Source organism: Limulus polyphemus, unplaced genomic scaffold (genome assembly GCF_000517525.1).
Source record: "Limulus polyphemus unplaced genomic scaffold, Limulus_polyphemus-2.1.2 Scaffold1224, whole genome shotgun sequence".
Classification (NCBI taxonomy): Eukaryota; Metazoa; Arthropoda; class Merostomata; order Xiphosura; family Limulidae; genus Limulus; species Limulus polyphemus.
This window is the reverse complement of record NW_013666834.1, coordinates 286440-309142: the sequence shown is the minus strand read 5'-3', so window position 1 is coordinate 309142 and position 22703 is coordinate 286440. Positions and strand designations below refer to the sequence as shown.

Sequence of the window (22703 nt, the reverse complement as noted above, 5' to 3'; positions counted from 1 at the left end):
GTTTGTGTAACATTTTATAAGAAAGTATAGTTTCATCCAGATGATATTATTTGTTTGAGAGATATGCGTAGCAGGTACAGAATCGTCAGGAATTGTTTAAATGGACAAAATGCCTCATGAGCTTGTTTTTAGACAATCTTTCATTGCACTTGCGTGTGTCTTCGTCAGTCCCCTAGTTCTATTCGATTATCACGGTTGATGTATAGGTAAGCACGGTCCTGAAGGAGGGCTCCGTTTACATGCATTTGCGTGTATCTTCTTCATGTCTGTAGTTTTATATATATATTATCAGGGCTGATGTGTACGCAAGCACGGTCCTGGGGGATAGCTTCGTTTATATTCAGTTGCGTGTATCTTATCAAATCTCAAATGCATCGAATCGTGATCTAAAAACAATCTCTTTAGGCAAACTTATCAAATCAACAATTCCTAAAATCGTTGTCTTTTAACAAGGTCGCATGAATACAAAAATATAATTCCGAAAACATCACAGAACATCTACATAGGTAGCCCACCAATAAGTAAATAGTCGTCTACTCCAGAAAGAATGCCATTTTATCAAATAAACAACTAGTCCAAGATTACAATTAATATCTAGTGGATCTACAGTATATAAGAACGAAAAACAACTACATTCCGTACTTACAATATCTGAGGTTGAAGGATTGTACCCTCTTTAACGAGCTATACGTCGGGCTATTTGCATTTGACGTCAAGGTGATGGCTGATTTGTTTTCTTTGGTGTACGTGTTTACTTAATGACAGAGAGACTGTATACACACTCAGTAGCTTTTATTTGGTTAGCTAGACTGTAATTAGACTCTTTATTACTTGGTCCTTAATTAGCTAATAAGGATCTTTCTCTGACGTAGAAAGTTATAAAAATATTACGAGATGTTGAAAACCTTATAGCTCCACGGTCAGTGGAGTTGTAACGTTTCTAATATGCACTTTATACGTCATATGAAGGTATTTACATATAACTTGATGTTTCTCTTACTGCTTCGTGTAATTTAAAATTATGGTATATATACATATAGAACACTGAGAACATTATAGAACATCTATATATACAGCCTACATATAAGTGAATAAGCGCCCACTTACGCCAGAAAAACTGCCGTATACAGAGCATGGGTTAAATATTAACAGAGTGGATGTGCCAAAGGTAAAATGTAACTAAGCTGATTGTATTTTTTTCTTAGGTGGTTCGAATGCTCGTTGCTGTAGCTTTAGTCTTTGCCATCTGCTGGCTACCGTACCACGTGTATTTCATCTACGCTTATCACCATCCGAAAATTCTTAAAACTGACTACATCCAGCATGTTTACCTGGCTTTCTACTGGTTAGCCATGTCCAACTCAACGTATAACCCCATCGTGTATTACTGCATGAATAACAGGTATGAAATACAAGATTATATGTTTTTGAAGTTATATGTTGTGCAGGTGTGAAACCTCTGTAAATGAGAAGTACTAATATCTTTTTTTTCGTCAAAGTGACCATAATTAGAAGAATCTTTAACAAAACCAACGTGCCAACGAATTAACGTTTTGTTACAATTAAACGTGTAGATAGTTTTTGTGAGCGTAATATCCTGACTCAATAATGATTGGTAGAAACTTGCGATATTTATTTTGACTTTGACTCATGACATGAGATACTGGCCGTAAAGTATTAATGAAGTAAAAATCACTAAAAACTTATTTATTGGGAAGGTGTATTTCACAATTTAATATACTGAACACGCTATAAAAAACGTTTGAAATCATAGTTAGGAGTGTGAAGCATGATTCAGGAAATGCACGCAAACATTGTCTACCAGTGCGTTTCATATAGATTTGGTGCATACATTGTTCAGAGAAGTGTTTATCTTCTTACCAACTTCTGAGATCATTTACTCATCATGCCTTGTGTTCTTAGAGTGTACATATAGATTGTATTTGGTTAATTAGACTCTAATCAAACTGTCTTATTACTTGTCCCTTAAGTAGCTAACTTACATCTGTACTTTGCCCGGCATGGTTAGGGCATTCGAGTCGCAATCTAAGGGTCGAGGGTTCGAATCCCCGTCCCACCCAACATGCTTGCCCTTTCAGCCATTGGTAAAAGAGTTGGCGATGAGTGGTGATATATAAAATACATTAAATATCTCGTTGATATACGAACCTAATTCAATTCATATACGTTATCATAAAGGAAATCGAGCAGCGAAAGAAATGTCAAATTATTTCCAATACCTTTTAGTGATGCTGGTAGTGTATACTAGAAATGTTAAAATTCCACTGATACAAATTAGCTACTTAAATATTCTGTGGTATTGTTACAATTTTCAAAGACATGTATAGCTGTATTGGTTTGTTTTGAATTTCGCGCAAAGCTACACGAGGGCTATATGCGCTAGCTGTCCCTAATTTAGCAGTGTAAGACTACAGGGAAGGCAGCTAGTCACTCGTGTGGGTTGTTTGGGAGTCATACACGAATAAAATTCAAAACACATATCATAAAGATGGAGTGCCATTACATGGCATAGAGATTTAGTTGTCAATTAACCTTAACTTCTTGCGCATGAGTATTTTGACGTTTACTTTGTTTAAAAAAATTATATACTTATACATCTTCACACTTCCTTTAACAACATTCTCTTAGGCTGGATAAAGTTATTTCATTATTTGAGTAAAATGCGATTTTCCTTATCTAGTCTCAGTGTTTTTAGACTGTCGTCCAAGGTTATATTATGATGTTAATACAGATTATGGTTTATTACGGGAGCTTTAATAATAACTTGAAGGTTAAGTGCTACTCATCATCTTCTGCCTGTCCTTGATAATCTATTTAATTAAGGTGGTCCTATCTTGTACATGTTTATAATGTTTTTGGAACATAATATCTATCACAAAAATCTTCATAAAGTAAAACATATATAATTCAGATGTGAAATATTGTTGATGGAAAACATATATGCTTGCATCAAATTTGACATTTTTGACACACTTGAAGCTTGCGAATAAAATATAAAGGTTGACATATAAAATGTACTCCACCTAAAAGTTTAAGCCTGATATATTCCTTTGCGGAAAAGACTTTTACAGATACCTCTCCATTGTCATTCAATTAACTCAAATGCACATAAGTACGTGCAGTATGAACAATACGGTTTCTTTTTTAGGTATAAAATTAAATTCAATAAAAAAACAACTTTAACTGAAAATATACCACATCGATTCTTAAATTGCCACCAGTGCTATAACATGCATCACAAGGAGAAAATAGATCTTACAGGACAGAAGATTGGAAGTTGAAGGGAAAGTCTCACAGTGTGGAATACTTAGCTCTAGTACCGTATACGTCATAGGTCAAGCTGCAATAGTAGAGGATATTTATTGACCTATTCACTTTATAAAGTGTCTTTTACGTCACAGGTCAAGCTGCAATAGAAGAGAATATTTATTAACCTATCTACTTTATAAATTGTCTTTGTGTTGTTTTTATAATAGAAAACTATAAACAGTATCGCACTTGCAATTAGTCGTCTTATTGTTATTTTTAGCGCGACTGAGCGGCTCATAGAAAGGCTCTGAGTTTTTGTTGTTGTTTTTTCGAATACAACCTTTTAGCTCATAACTCCCTCATCTTTTGATCGATTTCAGATATAATTACAGTTTTGGACTCAGGAAGTCAAACCCTCTAGATTGATATATTTGAACACGCCCAAGGTTTCATCGATTAACTTATTCTAATCCTGCCTAAAATAATTTTAATTTGAGGATACGCTGATAGAGATCCTGATGAGTAGTAAACTATAATCGGGTATGCGCGCGCCCCATGCTTGGTATTGCTGGCACATAAAAATATAGCTAATAAAAAGAGAAACAAAGGTCTCATAGATTAATTTACTCTAATTCTGCCTAAAAGAATTTCAAGTGCGCGGCTATTGTAGATTTCCTCTTGTTTTTACATTTCAATTTCTTCTTTGTGCCTTAATCAAAGGCTTCAGTTCTGAAAAATAATTATTCTGAATATAATGGATTTTCTTTTTTACACTTACTAAAAACATTAGTACTATGCACCTTTAAATGTATAGAAACATTTTGAATGATAGTAAATAACATGACGTACTTTTATATATACTAGCAAAATCATTCGGCTTCTCTCGGGTTATTAGGTTGATTTATTTTAGATGACTATGTCAGTGTGTATATTCTGAACCCATTTTAGCATAAAAGTATAACCCATATACTTTTCTTGCTATGCAATATGACATAAAAGCCATAATTGGAACGCATTATTGGCTTTTTTACACATTAGAAATTGTTATATAAAGAATAACTTCTTTGCTATGTGGTTTTTCGCTAGCTTGCCTCATTAAAAACTCTCGCACGCGCGCACGCACGTGGATAAGATGAGTAATAATACCCAGATGCACACCCTCAGGATCCACTTAGTAGGGGTTCAAAATTTCAGGTGTCTAGGTTATTTTCCCTTGGAGATATGGCTCATTAAAAAATGCGCATGCGTACACGCACGTAGATAAAATGAGTAATAATACCCAGGTGCAAACCTTCAGGATGCACTTAGTATAGGTGCAAAATTTCACGTTTCTATGTTCTTTCATCTTGGAGCTATGGCAGTCATATTTATCTTCTATGTGGTTTTTCGCATAAAAAGATGCGTACGCGCATGCGCGCACGTACATACATAGGTAATAATACCCAGGTGCACACTCTCAGGGTCCGCTTAGTACGGGTGCAAAATTTCAGGTTTCTAGATTCTTTCGTCTTGGAAGTATGGTGGTCACATATTCTTTTCTATGTAGTTTATCGCTAGCTTGCCTCATTAAAAGGTTATGCACGCGCATGCGCTTGGAGAAGATAAGTAATACCTAGGTGCACACCCTCAGTATGTGTGCAAAATTTCAGGGGTATAGGTTATTTCTCTTTGGAAGTATGGCAGTCACACTTCTTTTCTACGTGGTTTTTTCGCTAGCTTGCCTCATTAAAAATATGCGCAAGCGCATGCGTACACGCACATAGATAAGTAATAATACCCAGATGCACACCCTCAGGATCCACTTAGTATGAGTGCAAAATTTCAGGTTTCTAGGTTCTTTCCTGTTGGAGTTATAGCGGTCACACACACACACAGGCACGCCCATATATTATCATTATCATATATAAACATATGCTATATAATTTATTTACAAGATTAATTTTTATGGCTTTTTATATTGTAAGGTTTTTATAAACAAATCACCAACTGCTGCTTACTTTTATGTTCTGTTTTCCTTTCGTTAGCTAATGAACAAGTCGGAAACTTTACTGTTCATTTGCTGAAATATTTAACATTTTGACCTATTAGAATATATTTTTTAAATCTTTTTTTAGAAAATATGGTAATTTCTAATATCTGAATTAATAGTATAATTAAATATATAAGTTATAAAATAAATAGATAGATAATTCATGATTTACGTTTTCTACTTTTACTAACAAAACAAATAAGTTGTGGTATCGAGAAGATGGTAGAGTTAACAACTCTAAACAAATGACATAATGATTATGCATATAGCTAACTGACAGCAAATCAGCTAAAAGAAAGATGTTTTAAAAATATAATAAGAAACCCAGAGTTGTGTCTTAATTATCGCTAGTGTCGGGTACCTGTTAAGGATGCAAAAATTGTATAAAGGACAATGTTAAGTAGTGTTTACTGCCCTTCTCTCTATTATTATTAAATCATTATTGGCCTCAGATACTAATTGCATACCCTGTTTTGTGCAAGATAATAACTGACTCATTTAACTGATTAAATATTTGTGTCTTTAAATTCAAAGCCAAAAGTCTAAAACAATAGTGGAAATGCCCCATTTCAGGATGTCTTTTATCCCCCTTCCCAGGCAAAATACCTAAAGAATGGCTATTGTATACAATCGGACAGTTTCCAATTACCATACAAATAATTATGGTAATCTGTAAAAAAAAAAAATGAAAATGTGCCCTATTTCATTAGCTTTTTTATTTCCTTCTCTGGCAAAAGTCCTGAATCAAAATAGCCATCATATACCGTCGGACAGATTCCAGTTATCATATAAAATATTACGGTCATCGAGCCAGCCACCTATGGTTGATGGATGCTGACGCACACTCATATACACACATAATGGATCACCTTTATAATAAGATACCAGTTTGTCCTTTATGTACGATTAAACAAACAGAATGAAATACGAATTTTTTTGGATATGCATGTGACTTTTAATTATAAAGTGTAATATTTAACTTGCATATAGCTTCTCACGTTTATTTTGCAAACACTTGCTTCTGCGTCCATGAAAATTCAACATAAATGCTGTACAGCGATTAATTCTATGAAAAATAGCTACACTAGTCAGACACAATAAACAAAAATTCATTCAAAATTTAAAATTTTCATTTAAAAGGTCTTATGGAACAGGAAGTACATTCTTCAGAAGTGTGTGTATCAAATGATTCAGAACAAATAGTGACATAATCACGCAATTGTTCTACACGTATCCTGATGAAGTATGTACAGGATTGGATTATGCAATATTAATTAATAAAAAGTTTGGGAAATAATTAATAAGCAATTTAAATATTTAGATATTTTCCCAAGCACTATACGTATTTTTCCTTGATAATTCTCCCCTGGTGGGTCATCGGTAAGTTCACGGACTTACATTGCTAACATTCGGGGTTCGATTCTCTGCAATGGACACAATGCTGATAGCCCATTGTGAAGCTTTGCACTATAAAGACAGGAACAACAAATCCTTAATAATATTCTACAGAAAAGAAAAACCACTAAACCATTTAAATAATATGAGACGGATGCGATGCAATATCATACAAAAAATCAATGATCGGCAGAGTTCTCGAAATACAAGTGAAAGAAACAAATTAATTTTTTTATTTCTTGTTGGGCACATAGTTACACAATTGGCTATCTGTTCTGTGCCCACCACTGGTATCAAAACCTGGTTTTTAGCGTTATAAATCTTGAGACCTACCGCTGTACCACAGGGGGGCAGATAGAATATATTGATAGAATATTAAATTTGAAAATTATAAAACCTGAAAAATAAAATAACAAAATCAGAACTAAAGAAAAAATTTATTTGACAATAAACCGTTTGGGAATAGCAAACGAGAAAAAAGAAAATCGTTCATTCATTACGTTTACGTTAATCATGCTTTATCCATAGAATAGTTCATTCATTACGTTTACGTTCATCGTGCTTTATCCATAGAATAGTTCATTCATTACATTTACGTTCATCATGCTTTATCCATAGAAAAGTTCATTCATTACGTTTACGTTCATCGTGCTTTATCCATAGAAGTGTTCATTCATTACGTTTACGTTCATCGTGCTTTATCCATAGAAGTGTTCATTCATTACGTTTACGTTCATCGTGCTTTATCCATAGAAGAGTTCATTCATTACGTTTACGTTCATCATGCTTTATCCATAGAAGAGTTCATTCATTACGTTTACGTTCATCGTGCTTTATCCATAGAAGTGTTCATTCATTACGTTTACGTTCATCGTGCTTTATCCATAGAAGAGTTCATTCATTACGTTTACGTTCATCATGCTTTATCCATAGAAAAGTTCATTCATTACGTTTACGTTCATCATGCTTTATCTATAGAAGAGTTCATTCTCGTCTTGGGTTTACTGATATGTGAACTATTTCATCTTGTAGTAATACTGGTTGACATGCTTTGTTATGGGTTTGTCAGTATTGTTTGTCACTCTTGTGGTTACAGTCAGTGGATAAAGATTTTTCTTTTCAGTCCAGTCTCTTCTGTAGGCCTAGCCGCAGAATAACTCTATGTGATGGATTAAACATTTTGATATAAAAAAAGTTATTTTTGATTTGATAAGTGAAGCTAAATCATATTTCAGAGTTAGAGAAACAGGCAACATCATGGCTTGATAATCGAATGTATTAATCGTTTTACAGTATTTAAAGTTCATGTGAATTTGACTAGTACATTAATTTCATTTTCGTTTTGCCGCTTTTGCAATGAAAACGCTTTAATACTACCTTAATGGTAAACCAGCAAATAGAATACCTTAATACTACCTTAATGATAAACCAACAAATAGAACACCTTAATGCTACCTTAATGGTAAACCAACATATAGAACACTTTAATACTACCTTAATGGTAAACCAACATATAGAACACCTTAATACTACCTTAATGGTAAACCAACAAACAGAACCCCTTAATACTACCTTAATGATAAACCAACCAATAGAATACTTTATTACCATCTTAAGGGTAAACCAACAAACAGAACACCTTAATACTACCTTAATGGTAAACCAACAAACAGAACACCTTAATACTACCTTCATGGTAAACCAATAAACAGAACACTTTAATACTACCTTAATGGTAAACCAACAAATAGAACACCTTAATACTACATTAATGGTAAACCAACCAACAGAACATTTTAATACGACGATGAGCGTTCAGGGAAACATTGCGTGCAGGAAAACTCTACTTAACTATTTTCGAATCATGGAATATAAAACATAGTATCAACAAAACATGGGAGTCTCAGACTACACGCTCACATAACTTTCATTGCAGCAAATAATATGTAATGTTGTTTTTGGATAAAAAAAAACATGAACAAACATGACTCGCATGTCAGCAAATTATCTATAATGTGTTTATTATTAAAAATAACTTTGCATGTGTTCAAACTAGTTGAACATTAATAAACGACACTCTTACCCAGTGGTTTTCAAACATTTTCCATTGACGACACCATAACCCGTTTATCTTGGTTTGCGCAACACCACTGCTGCCACATACAATATTTTTTTTTGTCCAGTTTTTTTATGTTCTTAATTATTCTTTGGTGAAACTTTCGCGATGTCCCTAGCAACTTGCCACGACACACAGTTTGGAAACCAGTGTTGTAATCGATCCGATTTTGTGCTGTCACAAGTTTAAAAGAACTTGATAAGTAACCAAAGTAGTTGAACAATAACATAATAGATGACTCTAGAACGTATCCAATTTTTTACTGTCACAAGAAATGCTAGTATTGCTATAATATATTTTTAACAAAGCTGAAGAAGACAAGGGACTCACATCACGATGCATCCTCTTCTGCATGTTGGCTTTCAACCATAAAATTGCCATATGTTTGAAGTACCAATAGACTGCTTCCTCTAAAAGAAACTTGGTTTGTTTGCCCGTATAATAAAACAAAAACTGTCACTTGTGTAAAGCATTTTCACGTAGCAAATCACACTCATCGTTACAGTTCTTTTTGGTAAGATAGAAATGAACTGGACGTAAGCTTATTGAATTGTAGAGTTTAATTGGTTAATGTAATGCCGAAATATATAAATTAGACATAAACGAGCTAAAACATAATAGCCTGACCAAAAGAAGACATAACATTTAATAACAAAATAACACTTGAAAGTATTACTCTAACTAGCTTTAATAAGTTAACAGAAAGATCACGCTAGTAATTTATCACCCTATTTTGATTTCGTACACTGTGGGTTTCAGGAAATTTTCCAAAAATTAAAACAACAAAGAGAAAGGTGTTTTTTTTAGTAGACTTAATATATTTCTTCTAGTTTGGATTGTGTTGGCTGCCAGCATACGAGTTAGAACATGTCTGCGATAGCATCGCATATTATATATATGCACTACAAAAAGCGTATTACAATTATATGTAACGAACGAAAGCCCCCCCACCCTCCAGTGACTAGAGGCAAGTCTACAAGCGGTACGTCTGCGGATTTACAACGCTAGAAACCAGGTTTCGATACCCATGGTGAGCAGGGCACAAATAGCCCATTGTGTAGTTTCGTGCTTAATTACAAACAATCTGGTTTCTATGCTGCGCTGGGCAAAACACAGGTCACCTATTGTGCTGCATTGTGCTAAACAACAACCAAACACTTAGAATCTTATTATCCTGATCTGTTTTGTTTTTTTTTAGGCCAATAAATAGATAGCTACCATTGAATGACAATCACAATCACTGTTCACTTGGAACAAAATATCAAATTACCTAATGCATGTGTACTCGCACGTGGTTTGGTCTGAAAACAGTATAGCTAAGTTTCATCATTGAAATGAACTTTCGATTCATTCCCCTTTTCTAGGGTCCATATTAGAAACTTCCAGAAAGAAAACAATTGTATTATTTTAATGCCATTGGGTTTACGGCCGAAAATGTCAATGGTAAGATCATAAGAAAACTATACTTAATTATATACTTATAACCAAGCTTAGTTTTTTATTTCGCTCTAAGTAGGTAGCTCGGTCTGATCAGAAATTAATATTTAATAACAACTAAACCGTAAAATCGTAAATTGGCAAAAACCGGGAGCAAATATTACAAAGTTATGTAACATTCTCCTTATACTGATTTTCAGAGATTTCAAGATAGCCAGCTCTAAGTTTCTCTTAGCTTCCGAAAAGACAAATTACAGTCGAATTCATTTCCCGCGCTTTTGAGATACTTGTAATTTAACAACAGCCACATAAACCCACCCCTTTCATTGAACATTGTTCATTCCATAAACTTGTGGCGTATCTAATCCTCCCATTAATAGTTCCAATCCCACAGCAGTACTTATACCCGTATGTCAGGAAGGTTATAATTCTAGATATGTTTTAAATTTATTGTTTCTGTACGTTCCTTTCTCTCACGATTTTCCAGATATAAAGAATTAAGATCAAAAGACGCTCGTAATTTATCATTATAGTTCCCGAAATGCTAAAGGGCTTATGACGGTAAGAACCGCCAGATATCTGCAAACTCGAACGACCGAGCACACAAAATTCAATAATACCTTACACTCTAGGTGAACATCAACTGTCTTCATGTCTCACTACTGTCAACCTTCTGCAATTTCTCGTTAATGCTGCAGCTCAAGATCAGGGAGACTTGCACATTTAAGGAAGCCGCTACACGCACATATTAAAATTCAACATGTGAAGATGTGACTAGCTTTGGAAACTTTAACAGTTTTTCATTTTCGATCAGTCAAGTTGCAAGACAGATCTTTATTAACCTTAGAACCATATTTGCAGAAATAAAACCAACGACGATTTCGAAATATGGCTCGGTAATAAAGTTGATTTTCGAAGATACTAAAGGAGCGCTTCAATATATATTACCAGTTTGACAATAAATTCTCTTTCTAGACTCATTTCAGCTGTATTTAAAATGAGGTTTTACACAGCACATTATAGGCAATTTTATATTATTAAGTCTGAAAAACTTTTAATGAAAACCCGAAAAATATCAAAAAGAGAATGTATTTTTAGATAAATTTGATTTGCACACTGAGAAACTGTTTCAGCATTTAGATTATTAAATGCTATGTGATTTTTATTATCTACCTATTGCTCATTCTATATCATGTAGGTGTTAACAAAGATTAATTAATTAGAAATAGAAAATATCACCAATCATACTTTTAAACGGCTAGATGAGGTTAATGTGCCGAGTTGTGGTTGGAAAGATCCAAGAATCGAGCTACGATAACCACTAAACATGCTCTGGACTTTTATCTGTGGGGGTGTTATAACTGTGGCAGCCACTCCCACTGTTCGTTAATGGTAGCCGCTTAATAAGCGGTGGGTGCCGCTGATTGATTGAACACCTTCTGGTCAACAATTCTAAGTTAAAGATGGATATGCCTGAACCTTAGGGATATCTGACTTGGCCGTTTAACACGTGTCGCTCAAGGAACAGTTAAGGTTGGAAATATTACTACAATTTTTTTAAGTGTCCGTACAGTACAGAGGGTTGAGTATGTTATATTTAAATCATTCTGAATATGCAACTGAGCAGTCGCATGAAAATCAAAGCAAGTATAAAGTCGCCTTTAAACGGTATTTATCAAAACTATACTTGTTTGGCGTAACGTAAGTATTGTGTTTGTTTGTTTGAAGATAAGCACAAAGCTACACAATAGGCTATCTGCGCTCTGCCCACCACGAGTATCGAAGCCCGATTTCTAGCGTTGTAAAAGTATTGTTATGCCACTAAAAATAGATCTTTTTAAGAAGCGTATGCAACAATGCTTTCCTACATAAAAGATGTGTTCAGAGAATTTCCAAGATGTGTTATATCAATTATACTTAACGGCATCGGAAAACAAAGGAATATGAATGACTTTGGGGAAACTTTAAGACGGGGTTTATTGCAATCGAAACTACACTGCAATGTTATTTCCAAGATATTGCTTTCAGGAGAGCATGATCGTACATAATGACATAGCTTGTAACAACGTAGTAAAATTCCATAATCGTTTTAATCTAACGTACTTAACCTCTGTATACATTTTTTTAAGCTTTCAAGAACGGGCCGAACCAATACAATAAAACAACACAACCATAATAATAACTGCTTTTATTATATATATATAATAGAGAATACGTAGTATCCGTTTCGTGGCTTACGAATACCACTTTTCAAATCTGGTAAGCCATCGAATCATTCTAAGAACATTAGAACACGTTACAGCTGGAAGTAATCACAATCTAAAAATACACCCTGAAGAAGACAGGCCCCGCTTTCGAAAGCGCTCGGGTTATAGAGTATCGTACCTTTGTGTTAAATTGATATCTTGAACCTACATCATGAAGTTAGAAACTGTTCTATTCTGTTAGTAAGTACCACAAGCCAGTTTATATTACATTCATAATATTGGTTTAATTGCTATTTAAAATATATATTTTATAATGAAGAACTTGACAATCAGTCAATCCGTTACGAAAATAAAAATTATTTCTTCATATTCCGTACACTTTATGCTATATCTAAGTTCCGTAAATATTCCCTTTATAACTTTCTGTAAAAGTTTAAAACAATGTGTCTATTCAAAATTCTTGAGAGGACCTTTCTGCTTTCATCTATTCATAGCACCGAGTTCTTCTCCGATTCTTAGTCTATTTGCAACAAATAATTGTAACATAGTTGTGTGACTATCTTACTGTAATGGGTGTAGCGTGTATATATGTATCTATGTATATGACTGAAATAATTATTACAAACTAGCGTGTATGTATGTATCTATGTATATGTCCGAAATAATAAATACAAACTAGCATGTATATATGTACCTATGTATATGGCCGAAATGATAAACATAATGTGGCGCCATCAATTGAATGGCAACACAAACACAAATTCATAAACAAATTACACACTTTGGGCATTTAAAATTCAGACAGAAAAATAACTACGGTACGTGCAACAACTATTTCTTAAACACAGAACACAATTTTAAATAATATAAGCCCCCCCCCCCAGTGGCACAGCGGTATGTCTGCGGACTTACAACGCTAGAAACCGGGTTTCAATACCCGTGGTGGGCAGAGCACAGATAGCCCTTGTGTAGCTTTGTGCATAATTAAAAACAAACAAACAAACAAAATAATATAAGTACTCTATTCACAACAAGAACACAACTTTCACTAGGACTGCACGTGAGGGTTTGATTATAAATATAGTTCTTGACAAAAACTATTATTTTTCAATGAAGGGTATCTCTTTTGATATGTAAAAACATTACAATTTATATCCGCACAATCCGAACACTTTTCCCGTGCAGTACTTTCCAGAAAAATATTTTTCTTATAAAATGATAATTTTTCTACATTTTTTTGAATGAGGTACGAATACTACGATTAGTAATTCCTAACATAAACAGCCGCCAATAGAGCGGCGTTTCTGCTAGTAACTCAAAATATAAAGAATAAAGTTTAACAGAAAACAGTGCAGTTAAAAGATTAATACCTCCTGCATTGGTAAACAAGTATCACTGAAACTAGAATGAAAATAATATTTAATTACTAAATTGACAAATAATTATAGATATAATACTAATTATGATTAACCCTAGATTATTCAGCTCATTCAGGTTAATATAATTAATTATTTAGTATGTTATTTATTCACATTTAATTTAGAAATTACAATAATTAATTTTATTACATTTTTTTTCGATATTTTTAAAGTTGTAATCAAAAGTTAACTTACAAGTACCTTAAACTTGGTTATATATATTTTCATTTTTTTATCATCAAAGGTGAATTGTTAAATGTTTTTGGTGCTTAATAAAAGTATGTCGGTGCATAATCTCCTTTTTAGCTATTGGACGTTTGTATTTTAATCTTTGTAATCTATTAGGATAAACATAATTATTTTATTTATAATTAATAGCTTTTATTCTTTACAATCGCCCCCTAGTGGCACAGCGGTATGTCTATGGACTTACAACGCTAGAATACAGGTTTCGATAACCGTGGTGGGCAGAGCACAGATGGCTCATTGTGTAACTTTGTGCTTAATTACAAACAAATAATAACATTCTATACGTTCATAAATTTCTCAAAGGAAATGTCTTTAGCAAAAAAAAAAAGAAAAACACCTAAAAATATTATTTTATTATTACAGGACACATATTCTATAAAGAAACAATTAGTTTTAGTGTAGTTGGATAAGTTCCTTCCCATATCAAAATCTCATACTGAATTGCTGCTTGTATTAATAAAGAATTCGTAACGTCTAGACGAGCAATAATTTTTTTCTAATGATAGACTTGAATGAACATAATTGTTGATGTTTATGTCAAATCCTGAACGTGCTGTTTCGAGCTTAAATTCGTATGAACACATAAACATCAATATTTTATAATGTCTACTCTTTTTATTTGCAAACTTTTACAATTATTCTTATTTGTACACCTATTATTATGACCTTAAAATCACTTATATTTGTAATTATTTTATTTTAACTCAAATATATGCATATTGTTTTAGTTATATTAATAGCGAATATGTTTTCAAAAGACCAACTTCTACTTTTTTCAAGTCATTCTTAACTCGAAATTTTAGTTCTTCTGCACTAACAGAACTAATAATATTTCATCATCAAACCTAGTAATTTTACAATTTAACTTAAGGTAACATAAATCCTTTATGTCTATATTATAAAAATTGGTTCACAGAACCACGTAGAACACTATACTTTATTATAGTTGTTATTTATTTCTACAATTTGTGTTATTTTATATAAATAAGGTTTCAGCCATTTTAATTCAATGCCACTTATCCTTCGAGTATATAGCAATATTTTATGTGATAGTGTATCAAATGCCTACTCTAAATAAAAAAATTCCCTCAGTATTTTATCATTATATAAGGATTCGTAAACATTTTGTGTTAAGTTTAAGAATGCCCTTTCAATGTTTCCCTCCTCCTCTCCAGTGGCTCAGCGGTAAGTCTGCATGCTTTAGACTCTAAAAATTGGGTTTCGTTACCTGTGGTTGGCAGATCACAGCTAGCCTATTGTGTAGCTTTGTGCTTAAAAGCAACCATACGTTTCAGCTTTTAACTCTTTTCTAAATTCATATTAAGTTTATAGAAAAAGCTGGGTTTGTTTGAAAACTAATCAAACTGCTTTTCACTATATTTCATAATATTTTGAAAACACGGATAATAATGAAATACGTCTATAATTATGTAATTATACGTAAATAATTACGTAATTATTCGTATAATCTTTTTGGTACCTTGGAATTATTACACCTTCATTCAGCTCCTCTGAAAAAGCTCAGATCGTAACTGGGAAATTATTGATATATATACTAATATGTCATTAATACTGAAATTCCTTCCTGCCTTACACTCATAATTATAGTTTTCAATTATTCATTACGTATTTGTTTTATGATTTTCCCTATTATAGTCATAAAATAGCTAATAAAATTATTTGCTATATTTTAATTTCTTCATTATCACCTCCTCTGCCCAATTAGCTAATATTACTCTATCAGTTCTTTATCAATTAGACTACTATCAAAATTCGTTGTTTTTTAATATCTCTTTTACATTTTAAAAATTATTTTTCGTAGCATTCTTTTTCTCCTCTTCTTTGATTATATAATTATTAAATACTATGAATATAATTTTAATTATTGGGGGAAAATAAAATTACAAAAGATATTTTTTAAACTGTTTATATGTTATATCTCTAACTTTTATAAATTCTGTTATTTCATCAGTGATCCGTAGTTTCTTAACTTTGTTTTGTTTCATAACGTTTTATATAATAACTTGATGTTTTTATTTCTTTAATTAATATTTCTATAAGCATTTCATATTATTGACATCTGTACAAATATATACTTTTCACAATGTATTTTAGTTAAACTTTGTTTTAAGATTTAATAATAAATTTTTAATAAACTATTTTTTCTATATATATTATATTTCTTGTGTTGAATATTTAGATAATAATCGTGACAAAATCCTTTACTTTTTGTGTCGAAGAGTTAATTAATAATCGTGACAACATCTTTTACTTTTGTGTTGAAGAGTTAGTTAGTAATCGTGACAAAATTCTTTACTTTTTGTGTTGAAGAGTTAGTTAGTAATCGTGACAAAATCCTTTACTTTTGTGTTGAAGAGTTAGTTAATAATCGTGATAACATCCTTTTAATGTTACAGAGTAATGACTTGTTATTAGTGTTTTTATAAATGCTATATATAATATATATATACATTTTGTTGTCTAACTGATCCAACAGATATGTGATCTATACAAGAATATTTTTGGTTCACCTCACTATTTACTTCATTTATATAATATTCAAAACAAAACACAATCATTAAATTCATATACTTGCTGACGTAATTTGTTTGTTCTAACAAATCAACGTTTATATCACCAACATAGAATACATTTCATTTTCATTCCTTATTAATAAAAATTCTAATTCGTTTAATAACTCACATACTTTAAATCATTGTGATTAATAAATACCCATCATAAGTTGATCATTTACTTTTAGAAATATACTTAACATGTCATCTGTCAATAATTATTTTCGTCAGTTATTGAAAATCTGAATTACTGTTAAGCTTAAAATACGCCTTTTGGTAAATAAAGTGTGTTTCGATGGAGAAGCATAATAATGAGCTAAATATAACATTATACACTATTACTTCAAAGTACCTTATTAGCCGAATATAGCATTATACACCATTACTTCAAAGTACCTTATTAGCCGAATATAGCATTATACAACATTACTTCAAAGTACCTTATTAGCCGAATATAGCATTATACACCATTAATTCAAAGTACCTTATTAGCCGAGTATAGCATTATACACTTTTACTTCAAAGTACATTATTAGCCGAACATAGCATTATACACCATTACTTCAAAGTACCTTATTAGCCGAATATAGCATTATACACCATTAATTCAATGTACCTTATTAGCCGAATATAGCATTATACACTATTACTTCAAAGTACATTATTAGCCGAATATAGCATTATACACCATTACTTCAAAGTACCTTATTAGCCGAATATAACATTATACACCATTACTTCAAAGTACCTTATTTCACAGTGTTCCTGAAAAACAGAGACACGGTCACCAAAATTCTATTAGTGGTTCTGAGCAAGAAAAAATGTGCCGAGCGTGGCCTATCTTAGCGAGCTTAAAATGTGAGTCAGAGGATTCGGGGTTAGCAACCCATTATCGTAGATGTGTTATAAGAATAACGGTCAAATCCGACTATTCATTCAGACAGCAGTAGCCCAAGATTAAACGGTGAGTGCTGTTGACTAAATGCCTTATCTATCAGTTCATTTGTAGAGACGATTAATGTGTCAACATTCTTTACTTCTTGTGTTGAAGATTTAGTTAATAATCGTGACAACATCCTTTAGTGCTTGTGTTGAAGAGTTAGTTAATAATCGTAACAACATCCTTTACTTCTTGTGTTGAAGAGTTGTTGTCACGATTATTAACATCCTTTACTTCTTGTGTTGAAGAGTTGGTTAATAATCGTGACAACATCCTTTACTTCTTGTGTTGAAGAGTTGGTTAATAATCGTGACAACATCCTTTACTTCTTGTGTTGAAGAGTTGGTTAATAATCGTGACAACGTTCTTTACTTCTTGTGTTGAAGAGTTAGTTAATAATCGTAACAACATCCTTTACTTCTTGTGTTGAAGAGTTGGTTAATAATCGTGACAACGTTCTTTACTTCTTGTGTTGAAGAGTTAGTTAGTAATCGTGATAACACCCTTTACTTCTTGTGTTGAAGAATTAGTTAATAATCGTGATAACATCCTTTTCTTCTGCGGCTATGGATATTGCGCAACAATATTTGGGTTGTATTTTCATAGCCCATTGCTCTTCGTTTCGATGCGCCCCTTTTTCGAATTATTGGTTTTTCTGTTCCTCATTGTTTGAAAATCTCACTGTAGAAATACACTTCTCAAGGAGGGCTGTGACATATTTCTCCAAGTCTACTTTGGCTTCATTGCATTACATTGTAGAATGGTCGAAAATTCACCGTGATAAGGTTATATTGATGTTAAACATGTCACCCATGGTGCCACGATGCCGCCTGCTTTAGCACATATAAATTGTTTATATAAAGTGTGATAAGCACTTTATATTTATATATTTCGTGTGGGACCTCTTTTATAGATTTTTGATTTAGTGTATCTGTTTTATATTGCTACTTTTCCCACAGCAGATTTTCGTGCAAACCTTGTTTATATTTTAGTTCGATAAATTTTCTCCGAAGGGATAGAACTAATAATCAATATATATATATATATATATATCAAAGCCAAGTTTCGGTCCATCCGTCAGTTGGTCACGCTCGATTTCTCCGAATTTCGTGAGTTTCGCGAATCCAATTTCACTTTTCCACTGTAATACTTCCTCTTTTGATTGCCCGTTCCCCTTTAGTTGAATTTAATCGCTAACGTAGGTGCTTTTACTGCTATGTAAAAGCCTGTCAAGGAGGAAGTTCCCAGGACCAGATCAGGCATGGCGTTATGCGTGTGACACCACATCATTATGGCATCAAGCTAGGTAGGATCCGAATAGAAAAGCCGGAAAGATTCCCGTGATCGAAGACATGGAAATGCATTCGCATCCTATCAACGCCTGTAAAAAATTAGCGCAAATACATGCTTGGGAATTATTAGGAAAAATCCTTAGTTAAAACAGGCTGAAGGTACCAAATATGTGTGGGAAAGAGGACGACTTTTCTTCAAAAGAAGAACAGGTGTGTATGCAATCACATGGTCATCGTATGTTTTGATCTTTCATCCAAAGGCACCAATATGTAGCATGTTTGCTCAGTTATACGTTGTGGATTCGGGAGCATGTTTCTGGGAAAGGAACTGTTATATTTGTTTTGTATTTTACCAGTATATTTTTAGTTTTCATTGGTTCCCATCATTTCTGATGAACTTTTACGCTAGTTTTATATATATTCAGTAAAACCGAATACATCATTTTATACATTTTTTGTTAATTTTTTTTCCCAAAAGTTGTTTATGTTTTGAACTAATTACTCATTCTGAACCTTTGTGTTGCACATACGGAGATTTTTGAACTTACTTGAATCATGTCATTATTCGAGGAGGGGAACCACATTACAAACATAAGGGGAATACATACTATTGATGATACACATACATAACTAGGCCTTTCGATAAAGCGAAACTAGAAACTAAAGTTAATGAAACTTAAAAAGTAACGCAACAAACTACGTCTTAAGTTCGACCTCCGAATTTGATGTATTATTTGTTGTTGTTGTTGTTAAACGTCATCGAAGGCTCTCCCCATCCGTGAAAGACAATCACAGCAGCATGCTTAACGTTAATCATTTATGAACTGATTCATCTAGCCTAATGTAACAAGACTTATTCATTAAATCGTTTAAAGACGAAGAAAGTCGATTGGTAACTATTTATCTCAAAATTAACAGATGCTCGAATGATTTTGAATTTTATTATTATAATACGTCTCTAAATTAGGTGTTGCCTTAATAGTTACCTTAGTAACTATTATTATTACTCCATGATGTTGCCTGCATTTTCTGCCTTAGTACCTATTATTATTACTCCATGATGTTGCCTGCATTTTCTACCTTAGTACCTATTATTATTACTCCATGATGTTGCCTACATTTTCTACCTTAGTACCTAATATTATTACTCCATGATGTTGCCTGCATTTTCTACCTTAGTACCTAATATTATTACTCCATGATGTTGCCTGCATTTTCTACCTTAATGCCTATTATTATTACGTCATGATGAACAGCAAACATACGATGTAACTTGAAAACTCGATCATTAAGACAATAACTCACCATGCATTTCTGCTGGTGAAATTCTTCGCAAAGTGTCTTCTGAAAGTTAACTACCAAATTCCATTTCAGATACTCAGTTAAGAACACTCTTTATGTGAAACATTTGCTACGTCATTAATTATTTTAATGTCTACCCTTGCTTTTAGTCCAACATCATTAGTTAATCGAAACTTAACATTTGAATAATGCTAAAAGATAAATTATTGAATTAGTGTATGAGTATAGCGTAAAATATATGCTACTGACAAGGCGATGACGCTCAACTCGAATAACAAACGGAAGAGACACATCGTATTACTGTATTAACTTTATCATGTACAAACAAATAGGTAAATACATTTATATACAACTCTGCAAGTAGACAGTTCCCAGAATGCACAGTGGTTTGTCTGAAACAGTATTTGCACAGATATAATTCAATAGAATGTCATCACAGTTGCATATGAAAAAGAAAAACTTCTCACTCATTACTTTTCCTTAATATATTTTCTTAATATATTTCACATTATTTTTCAGATTTTGTAGCAATCACGTGACTAAGATAGCACTGGATGAAAGTTGAAATAATTTATCGTATGACATATCATTTTTCCCCTTTACAAAACATATGTCTTACACATACAGATATAAATACTTTGTGTTTCATTTAATAATTCGAGTTCTATACATTCATAAGCAGATAACTACTATCTTAACAGAATACAAGGTTAAATAATGTTATTACCGGAACAATTACGTTATACCATAACAAGATAAATTATTATCACCACAAAAAGTTATTAACAACATTAGGTGAGAAATTGTTATCATCAACAAATTTACTACCGACGCTAGATGAAACATTGTTATCACCAAATTTAATACCGACGCTAGATAAGACATTATTATCACCACCAAATTTACTACCGACGCTAGATAAGACATTGTTATCACCACCAAATTTACTACCGACGCTAGATAAGACATTGTTATCACCAACATAATTTAATAACAACACTAGTTGAACCTTTGTTATCACCACCAAATTTACTACCGACGCTAGATAAGACACTGTTATCACCAAATTTAATAACAACACTAGATAAGACATTATTATCACCACCAAATTTACTACCGACGCTAGATAAGACATTGTTATCACCACATAATTTAATAGCAACACTAGTTGAACCTTTGTTATCACCACCAAATTTATTAACAACTCTAGATGAGACATTGTTATCACCACCAAATTTAATAACAGCCATAGATGAGTTTTTGTTATCACCACCAAATGTACTAAGAACTCTAGAGGAGACATTGTTATCAACACCAAATTTAATAACAACTCTAGATGAGACATTGTTATCACCACCAAATTTACTAAGAACTCTAGATGAAACATTGTTATCACTACCAAATTTAAAAACAACTCTAGATGAGACATGGTTATCACCACCAAATTTACCAACAACTCTAGATGAGATATTGTTATCACCACCAAATATACTAACAACTCTAGATAAGACATTGTTACCACCACCAAATTTATTAACAACTCTAGATGAGACTTTACCACAATAAATTTACTAACGACGCTAGATAAAACTTTGTTATCACCACCAAATATACTAACAACTCTAGATGATAAATTGTTATCAACACCAAATTTAACAACATAGTACAAAATGACTTAGTAGCATAACACAGGATGAGAATTTCATCATCACAAAATTTACTATCAACACTAGTTGAGACTTTGTTATCACCCTAAAATTTAATAAATTAATACAAAATGAGACGCTATTGTCACCATAGAACTTAGCAACATCTTAGAAAATGAAAGCTGAGGCTAGACAAATCACTAAAAAAACAACAGTTTATCACGTTGAGCAACTGCCGTTTGTCAGACCTAAACATCATTTAAATACTGTGTGGTTTATGTATGATTACATAGAATTATTTTATTTTGATTAAAGAATGTTATGTAATTTTTAAGAAGAATTTAGTTTACCTTAACTAATCTAGAAGTTACTCGCAGATAAGACAAAAAGAAGAAAAAATGCTAGAAAATCACTAATTAGTGGGACTAATAGCAATTTGGGGCCCGGCATGGCCTGGTGGATAAGGCGCTCGACTCGCAATCTCGTCCTTTCAAAGAGGGAAGGCTGTCAAGTGGGTTGCATCCTTGACGTAAGAAACAGCTTTAGAAACGGTGGCAGAGCAAGATCTGCCATCGGCTCGACGGTCCGCAAGGACTATGGGAAAAAAAATAGCAATTTGGGGCCTGACGTGGCCTGATGGTTAGAGCACTCGACTCGCAGCCTACGGATCCGGGTTGGAATCCCATCACCGAACATACTCGTCCTTTAACAAGTGGAGGCGTTATAACTTGGTGGCCAATTATTATATTAATCTATACTATTATTCTGCTTGTTTGTACGTACGACCGTTTCGCTTTCTGACCGAGAACCTGCTTCATAAGCATGCGTA

The 22703-nt window shown here is 32.8% G+C and overlaps 1 protein-coding gene across 1 annotated transcript in view; it reads left to right on the top strand.

The window, feature by feature from the left end:
- The window catches only part of LOC106462682 (neuromedin-K receptor-like), a 35371-nt gene that overhangs the window by 7290 nt on the left and 5378 nt on the right, over positions 1-22703 (top strand). The window contains exon 3 of the mRNA XM_022390005.1: positions 1206-1402. Within this exon, the coding sequence (XP_022245713.1) occupies positions 1206-1402 (197 nt within the window). The remainder of the gene's footprint in view (positions 1-1205; positions 1403-22703) is intronic.